The sequence below is a fragment of the Lissotriton helveticus genome, chromosome 11 (assembly GCF_964261635.1).
Source record: "Lissotriton helveticus chromosome 11, aLisHel1.1, whole genome shotgun sequence".
Lineage (NCBI taxonomy): Eukaryota > Metazoa > Chordata > Amphibia > Caudata > Salamandridae > Lissotriton > Lissotriton helveticus.
In genome coordinates, this window is record NC_136072.1 from 987991902 (window position 1) to 988013261 (window position 21360).

At 40.5% G+C, this 21360-nt stretch overlaps 1 protein-coding gene across 3 annotated transcripts in view; it reads left to right on the plus strand.

The window, feature by feature from the left end:
* Positions 1–21360, plus strand: part of GIT2 (GIT ArfGAP 2) — a 692535-nt gene that overhangs the window by 479530 nt on the left and 191645 nt on the right. For all 3 annotated transcript variants that reach the window (XM_078667341.1, XM_078667342.1, XM_078667343.1), the window contains one exon: positions 4560–4642. In XM_078667341.1, coding sequence (XP_078523467.1) covers positions 4560–4642 — 83 coding nt within the window. The remainder of the gene's footprint in view (positions 1–4559; positions 4643–21360) is intronic.

The following is a 21360-nucleotide window of genomic DNA, read 5'->3' on the forward strand; positions in this document are numbered from 1 at the left end:
CCCAGAACGGAAACAAGCATCCGAGGACCGGCCTGGTTTCGAGGTAACACCTCTCATCAGCCCGGCTAGCTTGATTCCAGTGGTGTGGAGTGCCTGGGACTCACGTCTGAGCATCCCCAGTACACTTAGAGCGGTACCTGCAAACACAACAATGATGGACAGAATGTGGATCAATGTCACACATTCACCCCAGTCCAAAGATCTGGGCCCAAATCCATCGTTTTTCCACTCCACACCACTCTGGGTTAGACAATGGCGATATGCAAATCAGCGCTGACCCTGTGCCCCATGGGAACAGTCCAGTCCGAACTACAAAAGCCATGTCCTTCCCAGAACGGAAACAAGCATCCGAGGACCGGCCCGGTTTCGAGGTAACACCTCATCAGCCCGGCTAGCTTGATTCCAGTGGTGTGGAGTGCCTGGGACTCACGTCTGAGCATCCCCAGTACACTTAGAGCGGTACCTGCAAACACAACAATGATGGACAGAATGTGGATCAATGTCACACATTCACCCCAGTCCAAAGATCTGGGCCCAAATCCATCGTTTTTCCACTCCACACCACCCTGGGTTAGACAATGGCGATATGCAAATCCGCGCTGACCCTGTGCCCCATGGGAACAGTCCAGTCCGAACTACAAAAGCCATGTCCTTCCCAGAACGGAAACAATCATCCGAGGACCGGCCCGGTTTCGAGGTAACACCTCATCAGCCCGGCTAGCTTGATTCCAGTGGTGTGGAGTGCCTGGGACTCAAGTCTGAGCATCCCAGTACACTTAGAGCGGTACCTGCAAACACAACAATGATGGACAGAATGTGGATCAATGTCACACATTCACCCCAGTCCAAAGATCTGGGCCCAAATCCATCGTTTTTCCACTCCATACCACCCTGGGTTAGACAATGGCGATATGCAAATCAGCGCTGACCCTGTGCCCCATGGGAACAGTCCAGTCCGAACTACAAAAGCCATGTCCTTCCCAGAATGGAAACAAGCATCCGAGGACCGGCCCGGTTTCGAAGTAACACCTCTCATCAGCCCGGCTAGCTTGATTCCAGTGGTGTGGAGTGCCTGGGACTCACGTCTGAGCATCCCCAGTACACTTAGAGCGGTACCTGCAAACACAACAATGATGGACAGAATGTGGATCAATGTCACACTTTCACCCCAGTCCAATGCTTGTTTCCGTTCTGGGAAGGACATGGCTTTTGTAGTTCGGACTGGACTGTTCCCATGGGGCACAGGGTCAGCGCTGATTTGCATATCGCCATTGTCTAACCCAGGGTGGTGTGGAGTGGAAAAACGATGGATTTGGGCCCAGATCTTTGGACTGGGGTGAATGTGTGACATTGATCCACATTCTGTCCATCATTGTTGTGTTTGCAGGTACCGCTCTAAGTGTACTGGGGATGCTCAGACGTGAGTCCCAGGCACTCCACACCACTGGAATCAAGCTAGCCGGGCTGATGAGAGGTGTTACCTCGAAACCGGTCCGGTCCTCGGATGCTTGTTTCCGTTCTGGGAAGGACATGGCTTTTGTAGTTCGGACTGGACTGTTCCCATGGGGCACAGGGTCAGCGCTGATTTGCATATCGCCATTGTCTAACCCAGGGTGGTGTGGAGTGGAAAAACGATGGATTTGGGCCCAGATCTTTGGACTGGGGTGAATGTGTGACATTGATCCACATTCTGTCCATCATTGTTGTGTTTGCAGGTACCGCTCTAAGTGTACTGGGGATGCTCAGACGTGAGTCCCAGGCACTCCACACCACTGGAATCAAGCTAGCCGGGCTGATGAGAGGTGTTACCTCGAAACCGGGCCGGTCCTCGGATGCTTGTTTCCGTTCTGGGAAGGACATGGCTTTTGTAGTTCGGACTGGACTGTTCCCATGGGGCACAGGGTCAGTGCTGATTTGCATATCGCCATTGTCTAACCCAGGGTGGTGTGGAGTGGAAAAACGATGGATTTGGGCCCAGATCTTTGGACTGGGGTGAATGTGTGACATTGATCCACATTCTGTCCATCATTGTTGTGTTTGCAGGTACCGCTCTAAGTGTACTGGGGATGCTCAGACGTGAGTCCCAGGCACTCCACACCACTGGAATCAAGCTAGCCGGGCTGATGAGAGGTGTTACCTCGAAACCGGGCCGGTCCTCGGATGCTTGTTTCCGTTCTGGGAAGGACATGGCTTTTGTAGTTCGGACTGGACTGTTCCCATGGGGCACAGGGTCAGCGCTGATTTGCATATCGCCATTGTCTAACCCAGGGTGGTGTGGAGTGGAAAAACGATGGATTTGGGCCCAGATCTTTGGACTGGGGTGAATGTGTGACATTGATCCACATTCTGTCCATCATTGTTGTGTTTGCAGGTACCCCTTCATTGGAGCCATTCCGGTCATGTGCAGTTTTGTGTCTATCCTTTGAAGTGGAGAGTCAAGGACTATGATCCCAGTGTTTCAACCTCTGTCCTGGATCAAAGTGTAGATGACTTGGAGGATGCTGGGATCAATGGCATTCTGCTGATCAAGCATGCCAGATGGTGTATGGGGCTATGTTTCAGGATGTAAGGTCTCAGTGGGATCTTTCAGATCTGGCCAGGGTTCTGATGAAACTCTAAATGATCTGAAGTGGTGGCTGCAGGGCCAAGATTGGGTCAGCTAGAACTCCTCTCCCTTCCCCATACACAGCACATAGTCGCAAGTGATGTTTCTAGATGAGGAAAGCCATCTGGGAGAGGTGTAGGTCAGAGGAGGCCATCTCCATATCAACCTTCTGGAGCTTAGAGCCATCTGCTTGGCGTTAAAGGCTTTTCTGCCCTTCCTCAAAGCGAAACTGGTGCTCATGGACAACATGACCACCATGAGGTACTGCAACAAGCAGGGTGGGGTTGTTGACCCTGTGCCAGAAAGCTCTACATCTCTGAACTCGGCTAGACCGCCATGGCATTTTTCTGGTGAAACACTACCTTGCTGCTTCCTTGAACCCCAGAGTGGATGAACTCAGATTTTTCGCAGAGCGTATAGATCACGCTGATGGTCTTTACATGTGACAGGTCTTATCTTTTTGGTGCTAAAGTAGACTTAACATTAGAGAGATTCAAATATATATATATATCAAGTGCCTTGATCTTCAGGCCTATACCAAGAGTACAGACTATTTCGGAGGTTTCAAAGCTTCAGCAGTCTTCTTCTTCCGAGGCCATCAGCAACATGCCAAGCTATAGCTACAACGGGCAAGTCCCCTCTACCAACATTGTAGAGGGCAAGGTAAAGGAATACAAAAGCCCTACTTTTCTTCCCTCAGCTCCCTCCTCTTCTCTCAAGTAACACAGGGTAACAGCCCTGGTTCCATCTTACCCGAACACACTCAGCCCTTTGAAGGACTGGGTATCCTTTCCACAAGCATGGAAGGCCAATACTTCAGACCTTTGGGTCTTGCAAGTTATGAAAAGGGAGTATGCCCTCCCCTATCAACAAACACCTCCCCTTATTTCTCCCCGGCAAGATACACTCCCAGAAGAGCTGCACATCTTTGTACAGTAAGTCCAATCCTTACTCATAAATGGAGCAGTGGAGTTGGTTTCAGAGCAGGAACAGGGTAAGGGATGCTATTTTCAGTACTTTCTGATCCCCAAAAAAGGATGTCAAGCTGCATCCGACCCTAGGTAGCAAGGTTTTTAACTGGTTCCTTTAAAAGAAAAAGTTGAAAATGCTGTCCCTGGCTCAGGTTCTGCTTGCGGTGGAAGTAGGAAGACTGGAAGATGCCTGTTGACCTGCAGGATGCCTACTCCCATACCCCTATCGTGCAGTCACACAGGAAGTATATCCACTTCATGGTCTGAGCCAAGCACTACCAGTTTGCACTCCTTCTATTGTTCTCACTTCCCCTCCTAGAGTCTCCACAAAGGTGATGACAGTGGTTGCAGAGCATCTCAGATGGGCTGGAATCCCAATATTCCCTTACCTGAATGACTTGCTCATCACAGTCAGTTTTCCTGAGATGGTGTCTTGCCAGTTGCAGGCGACAACTTAACTGTTGTTCCTCTTGGGCTTTTTGATCACAAAGCATCACTTGATGCTCTCGGAGGGCGTCCTGTTCATTGGGTCATTACTGGACACCAGATTGAGTCGAGCTTTCCATCCTACTCATTCTATCACAGGATTCATCCTCTGTTCTCACCTCAGCAACACCTCCCATTTGTACATTTCCTTTTGTGGCAAGAGGGTGGGGTGTATAGTTCATATTAAAGAGAAAGGTTGTATATACAAGTAGGATGAACATGCTTTACACCCCTTATGCTCTTTTGGTCGCTAATTTGCAGTTATCGACCCTGCCTCGAAAGATGCAAATTTGTCACAAGATGGTAATAGAGTAGCAATCTAGGAGTTACTATTGGTAAGAAACGCCATTTTGTTTGATGGCAATCTAACTGTGAACTTCCTCTTTTAATCAGGTTATTCTTAGTTTTACTTTGTGTGACTGTTAATTGTTACATACTTACTCGCCTTGAATTTACATTCTTGAATAATTGTACCTTTTTTTCTCTGTTAACTCTAGGCATCAAAATTAGAAAAGGAGACTAGTATGCCAGAGAGTGATTATGATAACACGATGAACGACTTGGAACCAGAAGACACGGGGTATGTTTTTTATATTGTGCACATGTAGGAAAAAATAATTGTTTTGAAAGTATGCACCACTACTTTGTGACATCGCAAAGCACAGACAGTTTAAATCTATAAGCAGACCTTTTTGCTGAAAATATGGATTGCTCTAGTTTCTTACTGTTTCAAATATAGAATGAAAATATACTTCCTTTTAATCATGAAATGCCTAAGGAGAGGTCCTCTAAAAGAATTGTTCATGTTTATAACTATTGCAAGAGCCGCACAATCCTGGGAATATTAGGAGTAGAGCATGATATGCTGCTGTTCGTATTTTATCATACTTTGCATTATGTGTTTAAAGGGGACTAGAGCACCATATTTGCCTGTGTCCGTGCTTACTTTTGTAGTCAATGATGTTGAATCGGAAGAGTTGACCCTGCAGTACCATCCTTGTATTGTTGTGGTCAAGCACGTTGATACCGATCCCAGCTAGAATGACATCGCCTCCGAGTTCCTTTATCAAGCAGAAGTACAATGGATGTCTAAAATGTGTTTTGAATTATATATCCAGAGTTGCTTCCTGAGCCTTGATTAACAGCCCTGCATCAGTAAGCATTTTTCGGGTGCAACAAGAATGGAAGTGAATAACTGCAAATGCTTCAGAGCAATAAACATTGATATCAAATCGCAATTATATATATATATATATATATATATATATATATATATATATATATATATATATATATATATATATATATATATATATACATATATATATATATATATATAAAACCTACTGGCGGTCGCCAGTAGGTAGTTATAGTTAGGATTGATTTCCATAGGGAAATCGCAACATTTTATTGGGAATAACTTTGGCACCGGTTGAGAAATCTGCCTGAATTTTTCAGCAACTTTGCCTCGCGGCGCTCCGCTCCTTCTCTGAAAGTTTGGGGGGTATTCGTCCAGTGGGGGCCGAGATAAAAGGCGGGTCCCAAAACGTGTTTTCCCCATGTTAATTTCCATAGGGCGGTCGGTCGCACTTTTAGCTCGAACGCCTGAATGGATTTTCACCAAACTTGGCAAAATTGTAGGGACTGGTAGCCCGATGTGCCTTTGCTATGTCTCAAGATATGTGCTCCAGAGGATTTTGAGTAAGTTAGGTTAAAAAAAAATTATATATCTATGGCAGCGCCCCGGTACGCGCTCCGGACGCGCCACGCGACTTGCGCACGGAAAGCTGATTGGCTCTCGGGTGTCTGTAAACATTCGAAACAGTCCGCAGCGGCCGCCATCTTGTGTCTCGGTAGGATCGAGACACAAGAGGTGGCAAAAAACAAAGGGGGAAATGACCAAAAGGGGGCAGGGTACCCTGATCCCCTAGGTTTGATGTGGGGGCCATAAAAGAGTCCCGCGGGACAAAAAAAAAGTAATTCTTTTTGATTTTCGCGGGGGGAGCGCCCGGTATGCGCACCGGGGAGCGTACCATGGGGGAAAATAGTGAAAAAAATTATATAATCATAATAATAAATAATAAAATAATCATTTTGAGTGATCAGAGGTAGGGTAGCTCTGAAAAGAGCTTTTGGGTTCTGTGGCTGTTTTAGGAACCTACAAGTACGTCCCACACGCACACAACCCCACACCCACACACTCCCCATTCCCCCACACCCACACACTCCCCACACCCACACACTCCCCACACACACCTCACACATGTACACCTTCACCCACACCCAAACACCCCACACCGACACCTTACACATCCACACCCACACATCCCACACACACTCGCACCTCACCCCCCCAACACACACACACGCACACACAGATACCTCACAGACACACCTCACACATCCCCCCCCACACACCTCCCCCCCACACACACACACGCACACCTCAGACACACCCACACATCCCACACATACACACACATCCTACACACATACCCCCCACACCCACACACACCCCACACACCCACACCCCCACCTACACCCAAACACCCCACACACCCAAACACCCCACACACCCACACCCCCACACACACCTTACACACCCACATCCCCACCCACATACCCCACACACCTACACACACACCTATACACCTCATCCCCCCTCAGACACACACACACACACACACCTCACAGACACACCCCACACATCCCCCACACACACCTCCCCGCCCCACACATGGGGAAAACTCAGTGAAACACTAAAATAATAATTTAAAGTGCTTAGAGGTAGGGTAGCTCTGAATAGAGTTGTTGTGTTGTTTGGGTGTTTTAAGTACCAACATGTAGGTACCAATGCTGAGTCTTAAATTTAATGTACACCGTTTCCTCTGTCGATAATTTGCGTGTTGTTACAGAAGTTATTGTGGTATATGGAATCCATATCATAGTCTGTCAGGAAAGCAGAAACAACATGGAGGCAGGAGATGAAAAAGAGATGTCAAATACACATTGGAGATAATATATTGGGAGAAAGGAAGTATCTATGAGCAAAATTACTATGTGACATAAAAAAGTTGCACAGTATACTATAAGTCTGATTTTACATTATAATCAATTTGGTACTAGTTTAAAAATTACATATAAAAATGAATACTGTCTCAAACAATTTTAGAATTATTAAATATAAATTTATTTTTCAGATTCTTTTTCAAAATTTGATAGAACTTCTAATATTTGACTGTCAGAAACGTCCTCATTTTGAATCAGCAAATCTACTGATTCTACACATTGAAGTAGTTCATAGTCCCGTGATTCATCCATGAATTCCTAGTTATCATTGGGTACAATAATTTCTTCATTGTTGCTCTCCAGACCAATTTCAAAGGAAATGTTTTGCTCTCCTTTCATTTTCGTGCTATAATTTGCATAAAAAATAAATATATCAGTAGGGATAGGGCACTGTTGGGTTTAAGTTCAGACAGGTAGTTTGGATTTTTTAACAGTGAATTTATCTTTGGGCAGTGTATGGTATCAGACTGGAAGTACAAATATAAAAAGGTGTATGTGATGAAGCCTAAGTAAATTCATAATTCTACAAGACAAGCCTAACTCCATCCATAACTATAATAGAGAAGTCTATCTCAATCTATAACTATTACAGAGGGATAGTATATAACTATCAGAAAAAGTTTTCTAAATTAACTTAAAATGCACAACATACTTCAGTTTTCAAAATAATAACTTACCTTTGAGAAAGCAGTTGAAGTTGTCAGTGAAAATGCTCTTGAAATGTACTTCAGGAAATAGTAGTCAAAATGGCTGTGTTTCCCTCTCTTTCTTTATATATATTCAGGTACATAACCAATCAAATGTCATGAAATAATAGTAGAAAATGAAAGCAACATTTTAATTGGTTGTCAATTCTAACACTTCAGATGTGTTTTTGTGAAGTAATTTACCTCAGGATATTTAGAGAGGTCTACAGGCTAAATGGCTCAATGGAATTCCACCAAATTTGGGAAAATGGTAGGGATTGGTATGTAGTATGAGCTATTCTATATTTGGTTAAAGTGTCTACAGTGGTTTTTATGTAAATTAACTTTTCACATTTTTTGGGAGCGCTTACCGGTGCGCGCCCCGGTACGCGTACCGGCAGTGCTACGGGAGTCCTCCATCTTGTGTTTCGGTAGATTTGAGATTCAAGATGGAGGGAGGACAAACAACGTTGGGAATGGGTATAAGGGGGCACGGTAGGCACTCCCTGACCCCCTAGGTTTTCTGAGGGGGAGTTAGGAGGCCCATATAGACCAAAAAAAAAATTGTTTTTAAATTTTCGCGGGGGGAGCGCCCGGTACGCGCACCGGGAAGCGTACCGGGGAGCGTACTTTGGTGAAAAATAGTGAAAAAAGTTAGAAAAATATAATCATTTGGAGTGATCAGAGGTAGGGTAGCTCTGAAAAGAGCTTTTGGGTTCTGTGGCTGATTTAGGTACCTACAAGTAGGTACCAATGCACAGTCTTAAATTCAGGAGGAATATTCTATTCCCCTCATCTGAAAAGTGCACACCATCTCCTCTGTAGATATCTTGCATGTTGTAACGCAAGTTGTTGTTGTATATTGAACCCATTCCAGTCTCTCATGTAAGCAGAAACAGATTTATTCACATGTTTCCGTGCTTTCTCAAATTGTGGACAAAATTGGTTGGACCAGTTCCATTTCTGCCTTTGGCATATATTGGAAAATACCAAGGCAGTTTGAGGAAAAAATGCCATCAATTGCTCAAAGGTGTCCTTTAAAAGCATTTCCAGACCTACCCCAGTCAAAGTGCCTAAGTCATTTCCACACAGTGCAGAATTATGAGGTGAGGGTGTGGCAGATGCAAAAAGGTTTTCACCAATGGTGTCAATTGATGGCATCTCAATCCTCTCTGGCCAATCCACTTGATGTCCACATTTGGTAAATCAAGGTTGTGAAAATTTCTGGTAGCTGCATACCTTTGAGCCCAGTGGATATAGCTATGTCCAATAATCCAGACAGAATACATGGTAGAGGAGGTTCTGGTGCAGTCAGATGAAGTGTAGGAATAAAATGGCAGTTGGAACAGTAGGAGTTTGCAAAAAAAAACCTGTGGAGTTTCAGTGCTCTTGAATCACAAGCAATGATTGGTAGATTTAGATAGTTGAAAATTAAAAGTTAGGGTGCATGATTGTGTTCTGTGTAAGAAGTAATTTGAATGGTTAAAAAAAAGTCATTTAAAGAAACATTGCAGCAGATAAGCTGGTGTATTCGCAGGTCAAACATCCTTGCTGAGGTGATTTGCAACCTTGTAGAATAAACTTTTAAACCTGAGAGCTCAGTGAGGAGGGAGTTGCTATGGTAACAGGTAGAAAGGGCTGAGGGGGGGAAGGGTGTTGGTTTGAAAATACAGAGGGAAGATTTTTGATTGGTTACCATGAGCAATATGTGTGTAGAAACAGAGGTTTTCTGTGCCATTAATGGTTGCAGTGCCTGGAGAACATACCTTTTGCTCTGCTAAAGAAATATTGGTGTGTGTATCTGACACTGTTCTGAACCTCCTAGAGCATTTGTAAAGGTGAGTTATGATTCATTTAATATACATAGAGACTTGTAAACTCTATGGAGAAGATTTGGAAGCAAATTGTGGTTTTTTAATGTTGCTTTGTGTCATGCTTTTTGATAATGCTTGTTAAAAAGTTTTTACTGCATAGAGGAATTGTATTTTGTAAAATTGTGAAGTTTTAGTAGTGACATGGAATGCTTGTACATTGGACCTGTGCTGTGTTTCTTAAATGTGATGTCAAAAACGATTTTGGGAAAAATGAATGGCTTTTACATTTTTTAGAAGGAATAAAGAATGTGTGCATGTTTAAAGAAATAAATTTGACTCTTTACAATGATGTTACCTGTGTTAACTCGGTGTAGGAAGCATATTGTTTGTTTGCATAGAGGAATTGTATTTTGTAAAATAGTGAGGTTTCAGTAATGAGATGGAATGCTTGTATATAGGACCTGTGCTGTGTTTCCTAAATGTGATGTCATAAACAATTTGGGGGAAAATGAATGGCTTTTACATTTTTGTTTATAATGTGGCGCAGAGGTTTAAAAAGTGACGCATCTACCTACATGCGTCACTTTTTAAATATGGCGCAAAAAGCTACATGTTTGGGCTTTCCTGGGGAGCGTAGGTGGTGAGGCTTGTGTCTAAGAGTGCAGTGGACTAGGCTTCATGAAGCCTATCCCCGACTGCACTCTTAGACACAGGCGTAAATTTGACTCTTTACCATGATGTTACCTGTGTTAACTCAGTGTAGGAAGCATATTGAGTTTGTTTGCATAGAGGAATTGTATTTTGTAAAATAGTGAGGTTTCAGTAATGACATGGAATGCTTGTACATAGGACCTGTGCTGTGTTTCCTAAATGTGATGTCAAAAACGATTTTGGGGAAAATGAATGGCTTTGACATTTTTGAGTATAATGTGGCGCATCTACCTACATGCGTCACTTTTTAAATATGGTGCAACAAGGCACATGTTTTATGCCGCCAATGCGTCACAAAAAGTGACGCATCAGTAGCGCAAAACTGACGCATGGCTTTATAAATGAGGCTCATCTTTTTCTTGCACACTACTCCAGTTTAGTCCTGTCCACTGCACTCTTGGACACAAGCCTCACGTTTTGTGCGCCCCTGGACAGTCTTCATCTCATCTGCACTCCTGCTTAGGTGTGAGAATCGTATCACATGGGGAAAGCCCCATGTGAAAGCGTTTGCCTCAGTCTTATCCCTGCTGTGAGGCAGGTGCAAGATTTTGACGTAACAGTGTCCTAAAAGTGACGCAGTGAAATCTCATAGATTTCACTGCATCATTATTACGAGGCTTTTTGCGGAGAAATGACCCCTCTGTGTACATTACACTTGACAGAGGTATAATGTGGTGCGGAGGTTTAAAAAATGATGCATCTACCTACATGCGTCACTTTTTAAATATGGTGCAACAAGGCATATGTTTTATGCCGCCAATGCGTCACAAAAAGTGACGCATCAGTAGCGCAAAACTGACGCATGGCTTTATAAATGAGGCTCATCTTTTTCTGGCACACTACTCCAGTTTAGTCCTGTCCACTGCACTCTTGGACACAAGCCTCACGTTTTGTGCTCCCCTGGACAGTCTTCATCTCATCTGCACTCCTGCTTAGGTGTGAGAATCGTATCACATGGGGAAAGCCCCATCTGAAAGCGTTTGCCTCAGTCTTATCCCTGCTGTGAGGCAAGTGCAAGATTTTGACGTAACAGTGTCCTAAAAGTGACGCAGTGAAATCTCATAGATTTCACGGTGTCATTATTACGAGGCTTTTTTGCGGAGAAATTACCCCTCTCTGTACATTACACTTGATAGAGGTATAATGTGGCGCAAAAGGTTTAAAAAATGACGCATCTACCTACATGTGTCACTTTTTAAATATGGCGCAACAAGGCACATGTTTTATGCCGCCAATGCGTCACAAAAAGTGACGCATCAGTAGCGCAAAACTGACGCAGGGCTTTATAAATGAGGCTTATTTTTTTCTTGCACACTACTCCAGTTTAGTCCTGTCCACTGTACTCTTGGACACAAGCCTCACGTTTTGTGCTTCCCTGGACAGGCTTCATCACATGAGTATTCCTGCTTAGGCCTTATAATTTTTTTTAGAATAACATTTGAAAAACAATGAAAAGGTCATATGCATAAGCATTTCATTACACTACTAAAATATTTTTGCTGCAAATTAATGAGTTTTACATTTTTGAGAAAGTTTAAATAGTAGGACCTGCACTGTGTTTCTAAAATGTTATTGAAAAATCGATTTTGGGACTAATCAATGAATTCTACATTTTGATAAAGAATAAATAGTGTGTGCATGATTACATTAAAAAATTTGACCTTTTCACAATTATGTCACCTGTGTTACCTGAGATTAGGAAGTAGATTGTGCAGATGAGGTGAGACATGTGCAGAGGGACAGAGGAGGTGAGGTTTATGATCAAGGCTGTAGTGGGAGAGAGGCCTTTCCCGGGAAGCATAGGTGGTGAAGCCTGTGTATAAGAGTGCAGTGGACTAGACGTTATGAAGTCTATCCCCCACTGGACTCTTAGACACAGGTCTCATCTTCTTTGTACCTGTGGACAGAGCTGTCTTCCACTATACTCTTCAATACAGGCCTCACCTTTTGTGCACCCCTGGAGAATCCTCACCTGATCTGTAACCCTGAATAGATCGTTTGCATTTTGTCATTGCTTTGTTGTTTGGTAATAGTGGTCTATAATGTGCTATTTTTTTTTAACACAGATTGAAATCAAGATTTCAAGAGTAAGCAAAAATGCCCTCAAGGGAAAGGAGAAGAAAACAACATAACCGCCAAAAAACAAAAACAGCAACGGAATTACAGCACTCTTCCACAACAAATACTTCAAAAAACAGGAACCAAGCTCCTGGTAAGAGAACTAAGTCTTTTATACGGAACATATGTACTTCAAAAAATATTGTTGGACAGCATGTAGAAAAAGAGAATGAGAGAGTAAATTTGAAAAGGAAGGAGAGAACCTCAAAGAATCCTACAACTGGAGCAGGAGAGAATAATATGTATAGGAATAGAAGGCAGAATCAGTTTAGAGACATTCGTAAACGAATGTTTCACAATAGGGTGGTTTTAAATTTGCTAAAAAACATTAGGAAAGGTAAACAGAGAGCTGCTTTTTATAAGAAAAAGAAAAGTGTAGAGAAGATTGTTGATCAGGCTTTTGAAGTTAAGAAAAAATTATTTATTTTAATCAATAGAATTAGGACACTTAACAAGACAATTGATGTTTTCAAATCAAACAGTAGATGGAAAAGAGTAATTAATCGGACTAATTTTTGTAAAGTTTTTTCTGGAGAATGGATGCACAGTTCAAGTTCTGAGCCATTTTTTAATGAGGAGAGTTACTTCCAGGAGAATGATTTAGTGCATGCAGTTGACACCAGTGGTCGAGCGTATGAAGTGAAAGACGGTTGTCCGATTGAAAAAGAGAAACTTGTGCCTAGAGAACCAGAAGAGGTGTTAACTGATGAAGTTTTAGGTAGACGTACTAAGGGTCCAGTGTACACTTGGAAGTGTAGTCGTATTTGTAGTGTGCGACAGGAATCAATTGATTTGTTTTGTAATTTCTTACGTACATATAGTAAGAAAAGTCTAAAGCAGAAAGTGAAATTGTTGCAAGACTTGGATCCTTGCAGAGTGAGAGAAAACACAGGTTTGCAAGGGCATTCACTGGCTTGTCTTTCTAGAAAAGTCTGTCAGTGTTTTTCATCATTTTAGAATGTCAGCAGTGCATCATACCAAAATGAGGAAATTAGTGAGAATGTTGTATTATGCAAAAAGTCCAGCACTTAAGCTTAAACAATTAAACAGTGCTCTTTTGCATGGAACTGAATTAGATGTGAAGAAGATTTGTGAAGAAATTGAGATTTGTTATTTTGGTGAAAAAGAGGATAGTGTAGAAATTGACACAGCAATTCAAGGTAATGTGGAAGAGAATGTACAGATTTCAAGTACAGAAAAGTTTGAGCAGGAAATTACCAGGTTTAAGGTGAAATCAAGTGAAAGGCCGAATTTTACTTGTGTGTGTTGTCGACGAAGTCATTATAAGCATCAAACTAGATTCGTTGATTTATACGTAAAAAGTGAAAAGATGAATAATTATGAGTGGAAGGATTTTGCAACTTATTTGTGGGTGGAGAATTGTTTTGATTTGAGTTCTGATCAGCGTATTTGTAAATATTGTTATGATAAATTAAATCAAAACAGAATGCCTGCTAGAGGTGTTCATAATAATCTGGAGTTGGTAGACATTCCCCGTGAATTGATGGATTTAAATACATATGAGTCTATTTTGATTCAATGTGCCCATCCTTTTCAGGCAATTGTTCGCATGGAGCCTAAGATAGGGAAATTGCCTCCTACAGATTTGCAGAGAGGATTAAAGGGAAGAGTTGTTTATTTGCCTCTTGATTTGAAAAAAAATATTGATACAATTGGTATAGAAAAAGTAGAAGAGGAACCTTTAGTTATTCTTGTTAATGGGGTTCCGACAAAGAATAAGAAAATCGGGCAAGATTTAGTGGATGTTAGGAAAGTCAAAAAGGCAACGTTGTATTTAGTCAAAAACAATGAGTATTACAAAGATGTATGTGTTGCAGCAGAGGAAACAGCTGCAGATGAAGACAGTGATTGTTCAGGCGGCCAAATTGAAAAAGTTGATGTGTCTAGAAGTGAAGAAATTTATGAACATTATACTGTTCATCCTTTGCATTCCAAAGAAGTAATGGGGAATGCAATTGAATTGTTTCAAATGAAAGCAGCAAAAGGAAGTCCCATTAGTGTATGGGAAGAAAGTTTGTAAGCTTGTTGTTTTCCACAGCTATTTCCAACAGGCCGAGGTGGACGATATGATGATCGTCCACTTCAAATTCCTACATCTGAATATCGAACTGTAAGATTATATGCTGAAGATCCAAGGTTTCGTCAATGCATTTCCTATTTGTTTCATCTACTGTATGAAAGTGACTTGTCTGGGCTTTCTTATGCAGTAACCATATACAGAAAAGTGGAGCACATCTGCAAAATGTTTCGGCGAGGGACTTTATGGAGAAAGTGAATCTGCAAGATAATATTTTGGAATCTCATCTAATCAATCTCATGGCATGTCAGCGTGGTACAAATGAGTATTGGTACCGTCGTCATGGGGAATTGAAATGTATGCTAAGAAACTTAGGAACTCCAACATGGTTCCTCACTCTTAGCGGTGCCGAGTATGCATGGGACGACTTACTTCAATTTCTACGAGAGGCAAATGCAAATATACAAAATATAGAATTCAAAACACCTGGAGAGCTGTGTTCTTTGGATCCAGTGAATGTATGCGGATATTTCAATCATAGATTTGAAGCTATGATGTCTTTTATTACCAACAAAAAAATCCTCCCCATGGAGAGGTTTTGGATTTCTTTTGGAGAAAGGAGTATCAAGCGAGAGGTGCTCCTCACATACATATGTTGTTGTGGATTAAAGATGCACCCAAATTTGGAACAGATTCGGATGAAACAGTGATGAGTTTCATTGAAGAGTATTCAACATGTGCTGTTCCGAAAACTACAGAGGAAAACAGTTTAAGGCAACAAGTTTTACGCTTTCAATCCCATCGTTGTTGAAAGTACTGTCCTCGAAAATTCAGAAACAAGGACAAGTTCTACACAAAATGTCGTTTCGGCTTTCCACGACCAGTGATTTCTAAAGGAAGAGTTAATAATTTGATGTCTTCTCTGCGACATACTGTGACGAGGAAATCACCAAAAAATACATACAATTTAAAAAGAAACGAAGAGTCCAAGTACATCAACGACTACAACCCAGTGAATTTGTCCATGTGGAATGCTAACATGGATATTCAGTTCGTTGCTGACAACTCTATTGCTGTGGCTCGATATGTGACGTCTTACATCACAAAAAAAGAAAAGACAGAACTGAAGGAAATGTGGGAGGACATTTCACATGAAAAGAGTCTAAGCAAGAAATTATACAGTTACAGTCTGAAGATGTTGTCGCATCGGGAAATTGGAGCATATGCATGTTCTGATCGATTGTCGTCAGCAAGTCTCTATTCCAAATCTAGAACCATCATTTGGGTGAGTCTAGGTCTTGCTGCAACACGAAACCGAGTTTTGAAATCTGTACAAGAGATAGAGTATTTGGCGGAGAAAGAACCAGAAAGTACAGATATTTTAAAGACAAACATGTTGGATACATACTATCCAAATAGAAGTAGTCATCTTGAGAACAGTTGTTTGTATGAAGTTCTGCAAAACTATATTTATAAGAGAACCATCAGAGAAGATATCAACAATGGAATATATGCTATCATTGGGTGTGAAGGATGTCTAGTGAGACAGAAAAAAGGCCATTTGATTAATCATCGAAAATTGAATTGCGAAAATCCAGAGAAAAGGGAATTTTACTATTTAGCTCTTTTGCAACTGTTTAAGCCATGGCATACAGAAGAGGAACTACTTGGAGATTTTCTGTGTTACGAAGATTCTTTTAATGCAATCAAGGACACCATAGAATGCCCTGTTTTTCCAAATTATCTGCAAATGTTGAACGAAGAAATAGAGCAAGAAGCCACAATTGCTGCAGAGATTGGCAGAGACAGTTCTCAAGACAGTCAGAGTTCTGCTTCATTGAATCAGGATCCACTTGGAGGACCAATTATACAAAATGAAACTGCCATGGATGAGGTGGAAAGAGCTATGGAACAAGCTCAAGATGATGTAGTTAACTTAGAAGATTTGGTGAAACAACTAAACCTTGAGCAGAAACAGATATATGACGAAGTCACAGAACAGATTGAACATGGATTCAGTCATGAGAAGAAAGAGTGCTCATGTACATCATTTAAGCCTGTTCAACTGTACGTGAGTGGAGAAGCGGGAACTGGAAAAAGTTTTCTGATTAAAGCAATTGCAACTTATCTGCAGAAAAGGACTGATTCACCGCTGTCTTGTGTTGTTACCGCTCCAACTGGGCTGGCTGCACATAACATTAAAGGGATTACTTTACATCGTTTACTGATGCTGCCAGTGGAGCATGATAACAAATTGGAGTACCACAAGCTATCTGGAGATGCGTGTTCCGAAGTTTCGAGAGTCCTGAAGAAAATGAAACTTCTTATCATTGATGAAGTAAGCATGGTGTCAAATATAATGCTTGCTTTTGTGCATTAGAGAATGCAAGAAATTCTTAGAACAGACTATGATGTCTTATTTGGAGGAAAACACATTATTGTTTTTGGAGATCTACTGCAGTTGACTCCAGTGAAAGGACAACCTGTGTTCAAAATGCTCACGCATGAAGATACCAGGAAGTGCTTAGGAAGTATTGGAAACGTTAATATATGGTTAAACTTCAAATATGCAGAACTGCTTCAAAATATGCGGCAGGCAAAGGATGAAGATTATAAAAATATTTTACAAGATGTAAGAATCGGAAAACGAAGTCAGCAAGGGAAAGAAGCTTTACACGGACGATTAATTTCAAATTTGTACCCAAATGAAAACATTCTTCCAGAGAATATTTTTAAGAAAATTAACGAGAAGAAATCTGGCATATGTTTGATGCCAACTCTGAAAGAATGTTCCATATTCAACAACAAAATGTTACAGTTAGAAAATGAAGAGATAGTGAAACTGGAAGCTACAGATAAAATAGAGCATATGGGAGCAACAATTATTTTGCCTGAAAATTTGAAATCAAAATTGGATTCATTAGAGAAGACTATATCTAAAACTGCTGGTTTTGAAAAGACTCTGAATGTGTGTTTAAATTGTCGTATCATTTTGAGAAGGAATTTAAATGTTGAAAGAGGTCTGGTAAATGGAGCAATGGGTCATGTTGTTGGTTTTGTGAATTACAAAAATAGAGATGCAATTGAAATTTTAAAAATTAAATTTGATGGCATTGATGAAATATAACAAATTTGTCGTTGTTCAGCTAGATTTTTGCTCGTGAAAGACTTATATGTTCGGCGAAAACAGTTTCCTATTTGTTTGGCATATGCGGTGACCATTCATAAGTCTCAAGGTTTAAGTGTAGATAGCGCTTTGGTGAACATTGGAAGTTCTGTGTTTAAAGAGGGTATGGCATATGTGGCATTATCACGAGTCAGAACTTTATCAGGATTGTACTTGATTGAGTGTGATGAAACAAAGATTTGTGCAGATCTACATTGTGTTAAAGAATACAATAGGTTAAGAAGAGAGTATGCTCCACATTTGCCTCAATATCCTCTGATTGAAATACGTGTGGTAGGCCGAAAAAGAAGAAATGAGAGTAATTGCAGTGAGGTAGTAGCAAAAAGACAAAAAGTAGATGAAACTGTAATTGTAAGCAGAAGGAAAAAAGATTCTGTTGAAGATGTTGTTGGATTTCAGTTTGAAAACAGTTCTGGTGTCAACTGCTATGCTAATGTAGTGGTTAATGTTGTTTTTTTTCTTCAAAATATACAAGAACAGATTGTTGAAAATCGGGATCAAAGATTCTGTTTGTTGAATTCCGTGTTTGAGAAATGTACCAGTGATAGAGCAAAAATAGAAAGTGTTTCAGAAATTCGAAATCTTCTAGACATATCTACTGGTCAAAATCAATTTTCACAGAATATTCAGCAGGATTGTCAGGAATTTTTAATGTATATGTTTGATGTATTGGAAGAGGAAGATGAAGGTGTAGATATTAAAAATCTTTTTAGCCTTTCTTATCAGTGGCAGCATGACTGCGACAACTGTACTTTATCAAGTACTACTAGAATAGACACTGAAAGATTTATATATTTGACTTTACCAGACTGCAAATCAGTGCCTTTTAATAATCTAGTTAAAGCAGCGGATCACAATATGGTGTGTCCCCAATGTAAGTCTACAATGCTGTCCACATTATTTCTACAAAATTATGGTCAGTATGTCATTTTAATGTTCCAACGATGTAGACCTGATGGAACTAAATTGACAACTTCTATTAAAAATTTCGTGGCTTCACAGTTATCGATATCAGGAAGAACCTTTGCAACTGCAGCTATTATTTTTCATGATGGTCCTTTTACAACATCAGGGCATTACACATGCTATTTAAAAAGTTGTAAAGGTTGGACCCAATGTAACGACACTCATTTGACTTTCAAACAACGTTTGCCTTTTGGCTTTAAAAATTCATACCTAGTGTTTTTACAACCAAAATTTAGGTAAAGGTAATTGGCCTATGAAGACGGGAGCAGTTAATAAAGGTTATTTTGCTGTTTAAAAATATATTCTGGGTAAAAGTGAACCAGGTAATATAAAAAATTGACTTGTCATACAGGTACTGTAAGTGGATCTCATAGTAAGTGATATTAGTATTATACAAAATGATGAACACGAGTGAGTCAGAGATGCTTTTACAAATACTTAAATATTGTGAAAATGTTGTAGAGCCTTTCTTTCAGAACGTCGGAAAAAAGGTCATTTCAGAGTTTCTTTGAATTAATTTGAAAATATACTCATACATTTGACACTATTTGGCCAAAAGGAAAGGTACAGGAATGAGTAAAGAGTCATGACTGAAACAAAGGAGTATATGAAAATAATGAAAATATTTCAGATGTTCTTGGAGCTTTTCTTGTAGAAAGTCGATGAAATGGATTTTTTACTGAACAGCAAAGTACTCTGCAACGAGAAAAGGACCTCCATGATATACTATTTGGCCTCAAGGAAAAGTAAGTCAATCGAAGATTAGTGTACATTTGTCATTTGTCAGTATCTAAGTTTTTTTTAAAAACACAATCTTTTAGATTGTGTTTTTTTTTCCCGCTGTCATATGATGAGTAATTTGAACTCACTGTTTTAAGTGAAATTCAATATATTCTGAGAACAGCAAAAATAAACTATGTAACATGTTGTACACGTTATTTTATACTTTGGATTGTGTAAATTAAATTGTATTCCCATTCTCTGACACTCACTTTCCTTTTTCCATCCTCTTTCGGCTCTTTTTACTCACTTATAATGTCTTTATCTCATTCTCTGTAACCCCCGTTCCTTTACTCCACTTCTTTCACAACCCCTCATTCTCATTTCAACTGTGTGCATCCCCTCTCTCCCTTGCATAACTTTTCAGCTTTCAGTCTCTCTGCTTTACTTCCCTTTTCCGTATTTTCCTCCTTTGCTCTTTTAGTAATTCCTGTTTACTCACTCAGCAGTATTATTGCACTCTATCACTATAAATCACCCACTCTCCCTCGCTTTTTTTTGTTTGCTCCTTACTTTTGACCTCTTCTCTCTATTTTTCGTTCACTACTTCTATGTCCTCAGTGCCTCACTCTCCTTGTGTTATGTTCAGTTGTGTTTATCTACCTTCTATCACTTCTTTTACAATAACTTCACTGCTCCTCTCTCATCGTTTTTCATCCCATTTCTTTTACTCTGGTTCCATTACTATCCCTCATTTCCTTTCTTTCAATGTCCTTCTCTTTACTTTCATCACCAAATTATTTTCTTTCAGTACCACTGTTTTAGTCGTCTTCTCCTCTCTTTCCTTTTCTCACTCATTGTACTCCACCTCACTCAGTTTTTCTCTAGTGTGTCTGCCTACTAACTTCCTCAGTCCATTTCCCTCAATCGTTGTATATTATCCTCTCTCCCTTCATCCTTTCACTCTATGACTGTTCTTCACTTACTCTGTTATCTTCTATTCCTCATTCTTCTAAATGCATCCTTAATTAGACTGTTTTCTGTCTCAGTCATTATCTTTTTACTTACTTCTGTTTCCTGATTTAGTTTTGCTAACTCACATTGTTTTAGTATCTTTCTTACCTTCAGTTCATTTCTCTGTTCTTCTCTCTCTCTTTGTCAGTGAATCTATATGCCTTACTCTTTGTAATTTGCTCTCCTTCTATTTCTTTTTCTCTTTTTGTCCTTCTACCTTACTTTATTTCCCTTTCTGTGTCCTTCACTCTTACTTTATTTCTAATTAGAGTGTTATGATTTTTAACCTCTTAATTTGTATCTTTTAATTTAAAATACATATTTCATTAATTATAACTTATTTTTCTTCTCTCTTTCACAGATACAAACTGTAGTAAAAAAAATTAATTAAAGTTACATTTATTATATGGTAAGTATGACTAAAAAAATGTAGTTTGTCATCACCCTTTGCTTTAAGCTCACTAACATTTTCTCAATCAACCTCACTCCTGTGTCTTTACTCTGCTTCCCTTCCTTATTCTACATGTTTACTCCCCTTTCCCTATTTCCCTCTCATATTCAACTTCTTTCAATCCCTATTCTTTACTTCACTTACCCTCTGTTCCCTTCCTTTGCTTCTTCACTCATTCTCTTTTTCTTAATTATTTACCTTACTCCTACACATACACCTCATCCCCCTCCCAACACATACACACACCTCTAACATACACCCCACACACACACACCACACACACACCTCATACACACAAAAAATCCTCCCACACACACACCTCAAACACACACACACATTCCATACACACACATACATCAAACACATATACACCCCATACTCATACACTCCTCACACATACTTCACACACCCTCACCTCCCCCCACACCAAAACACCCCACACAGCCACACCCACAGACACACCTTACACACCCACACCCCGACCTACACCCACTGACTCCCTATAAGTCACACACACTGCATTA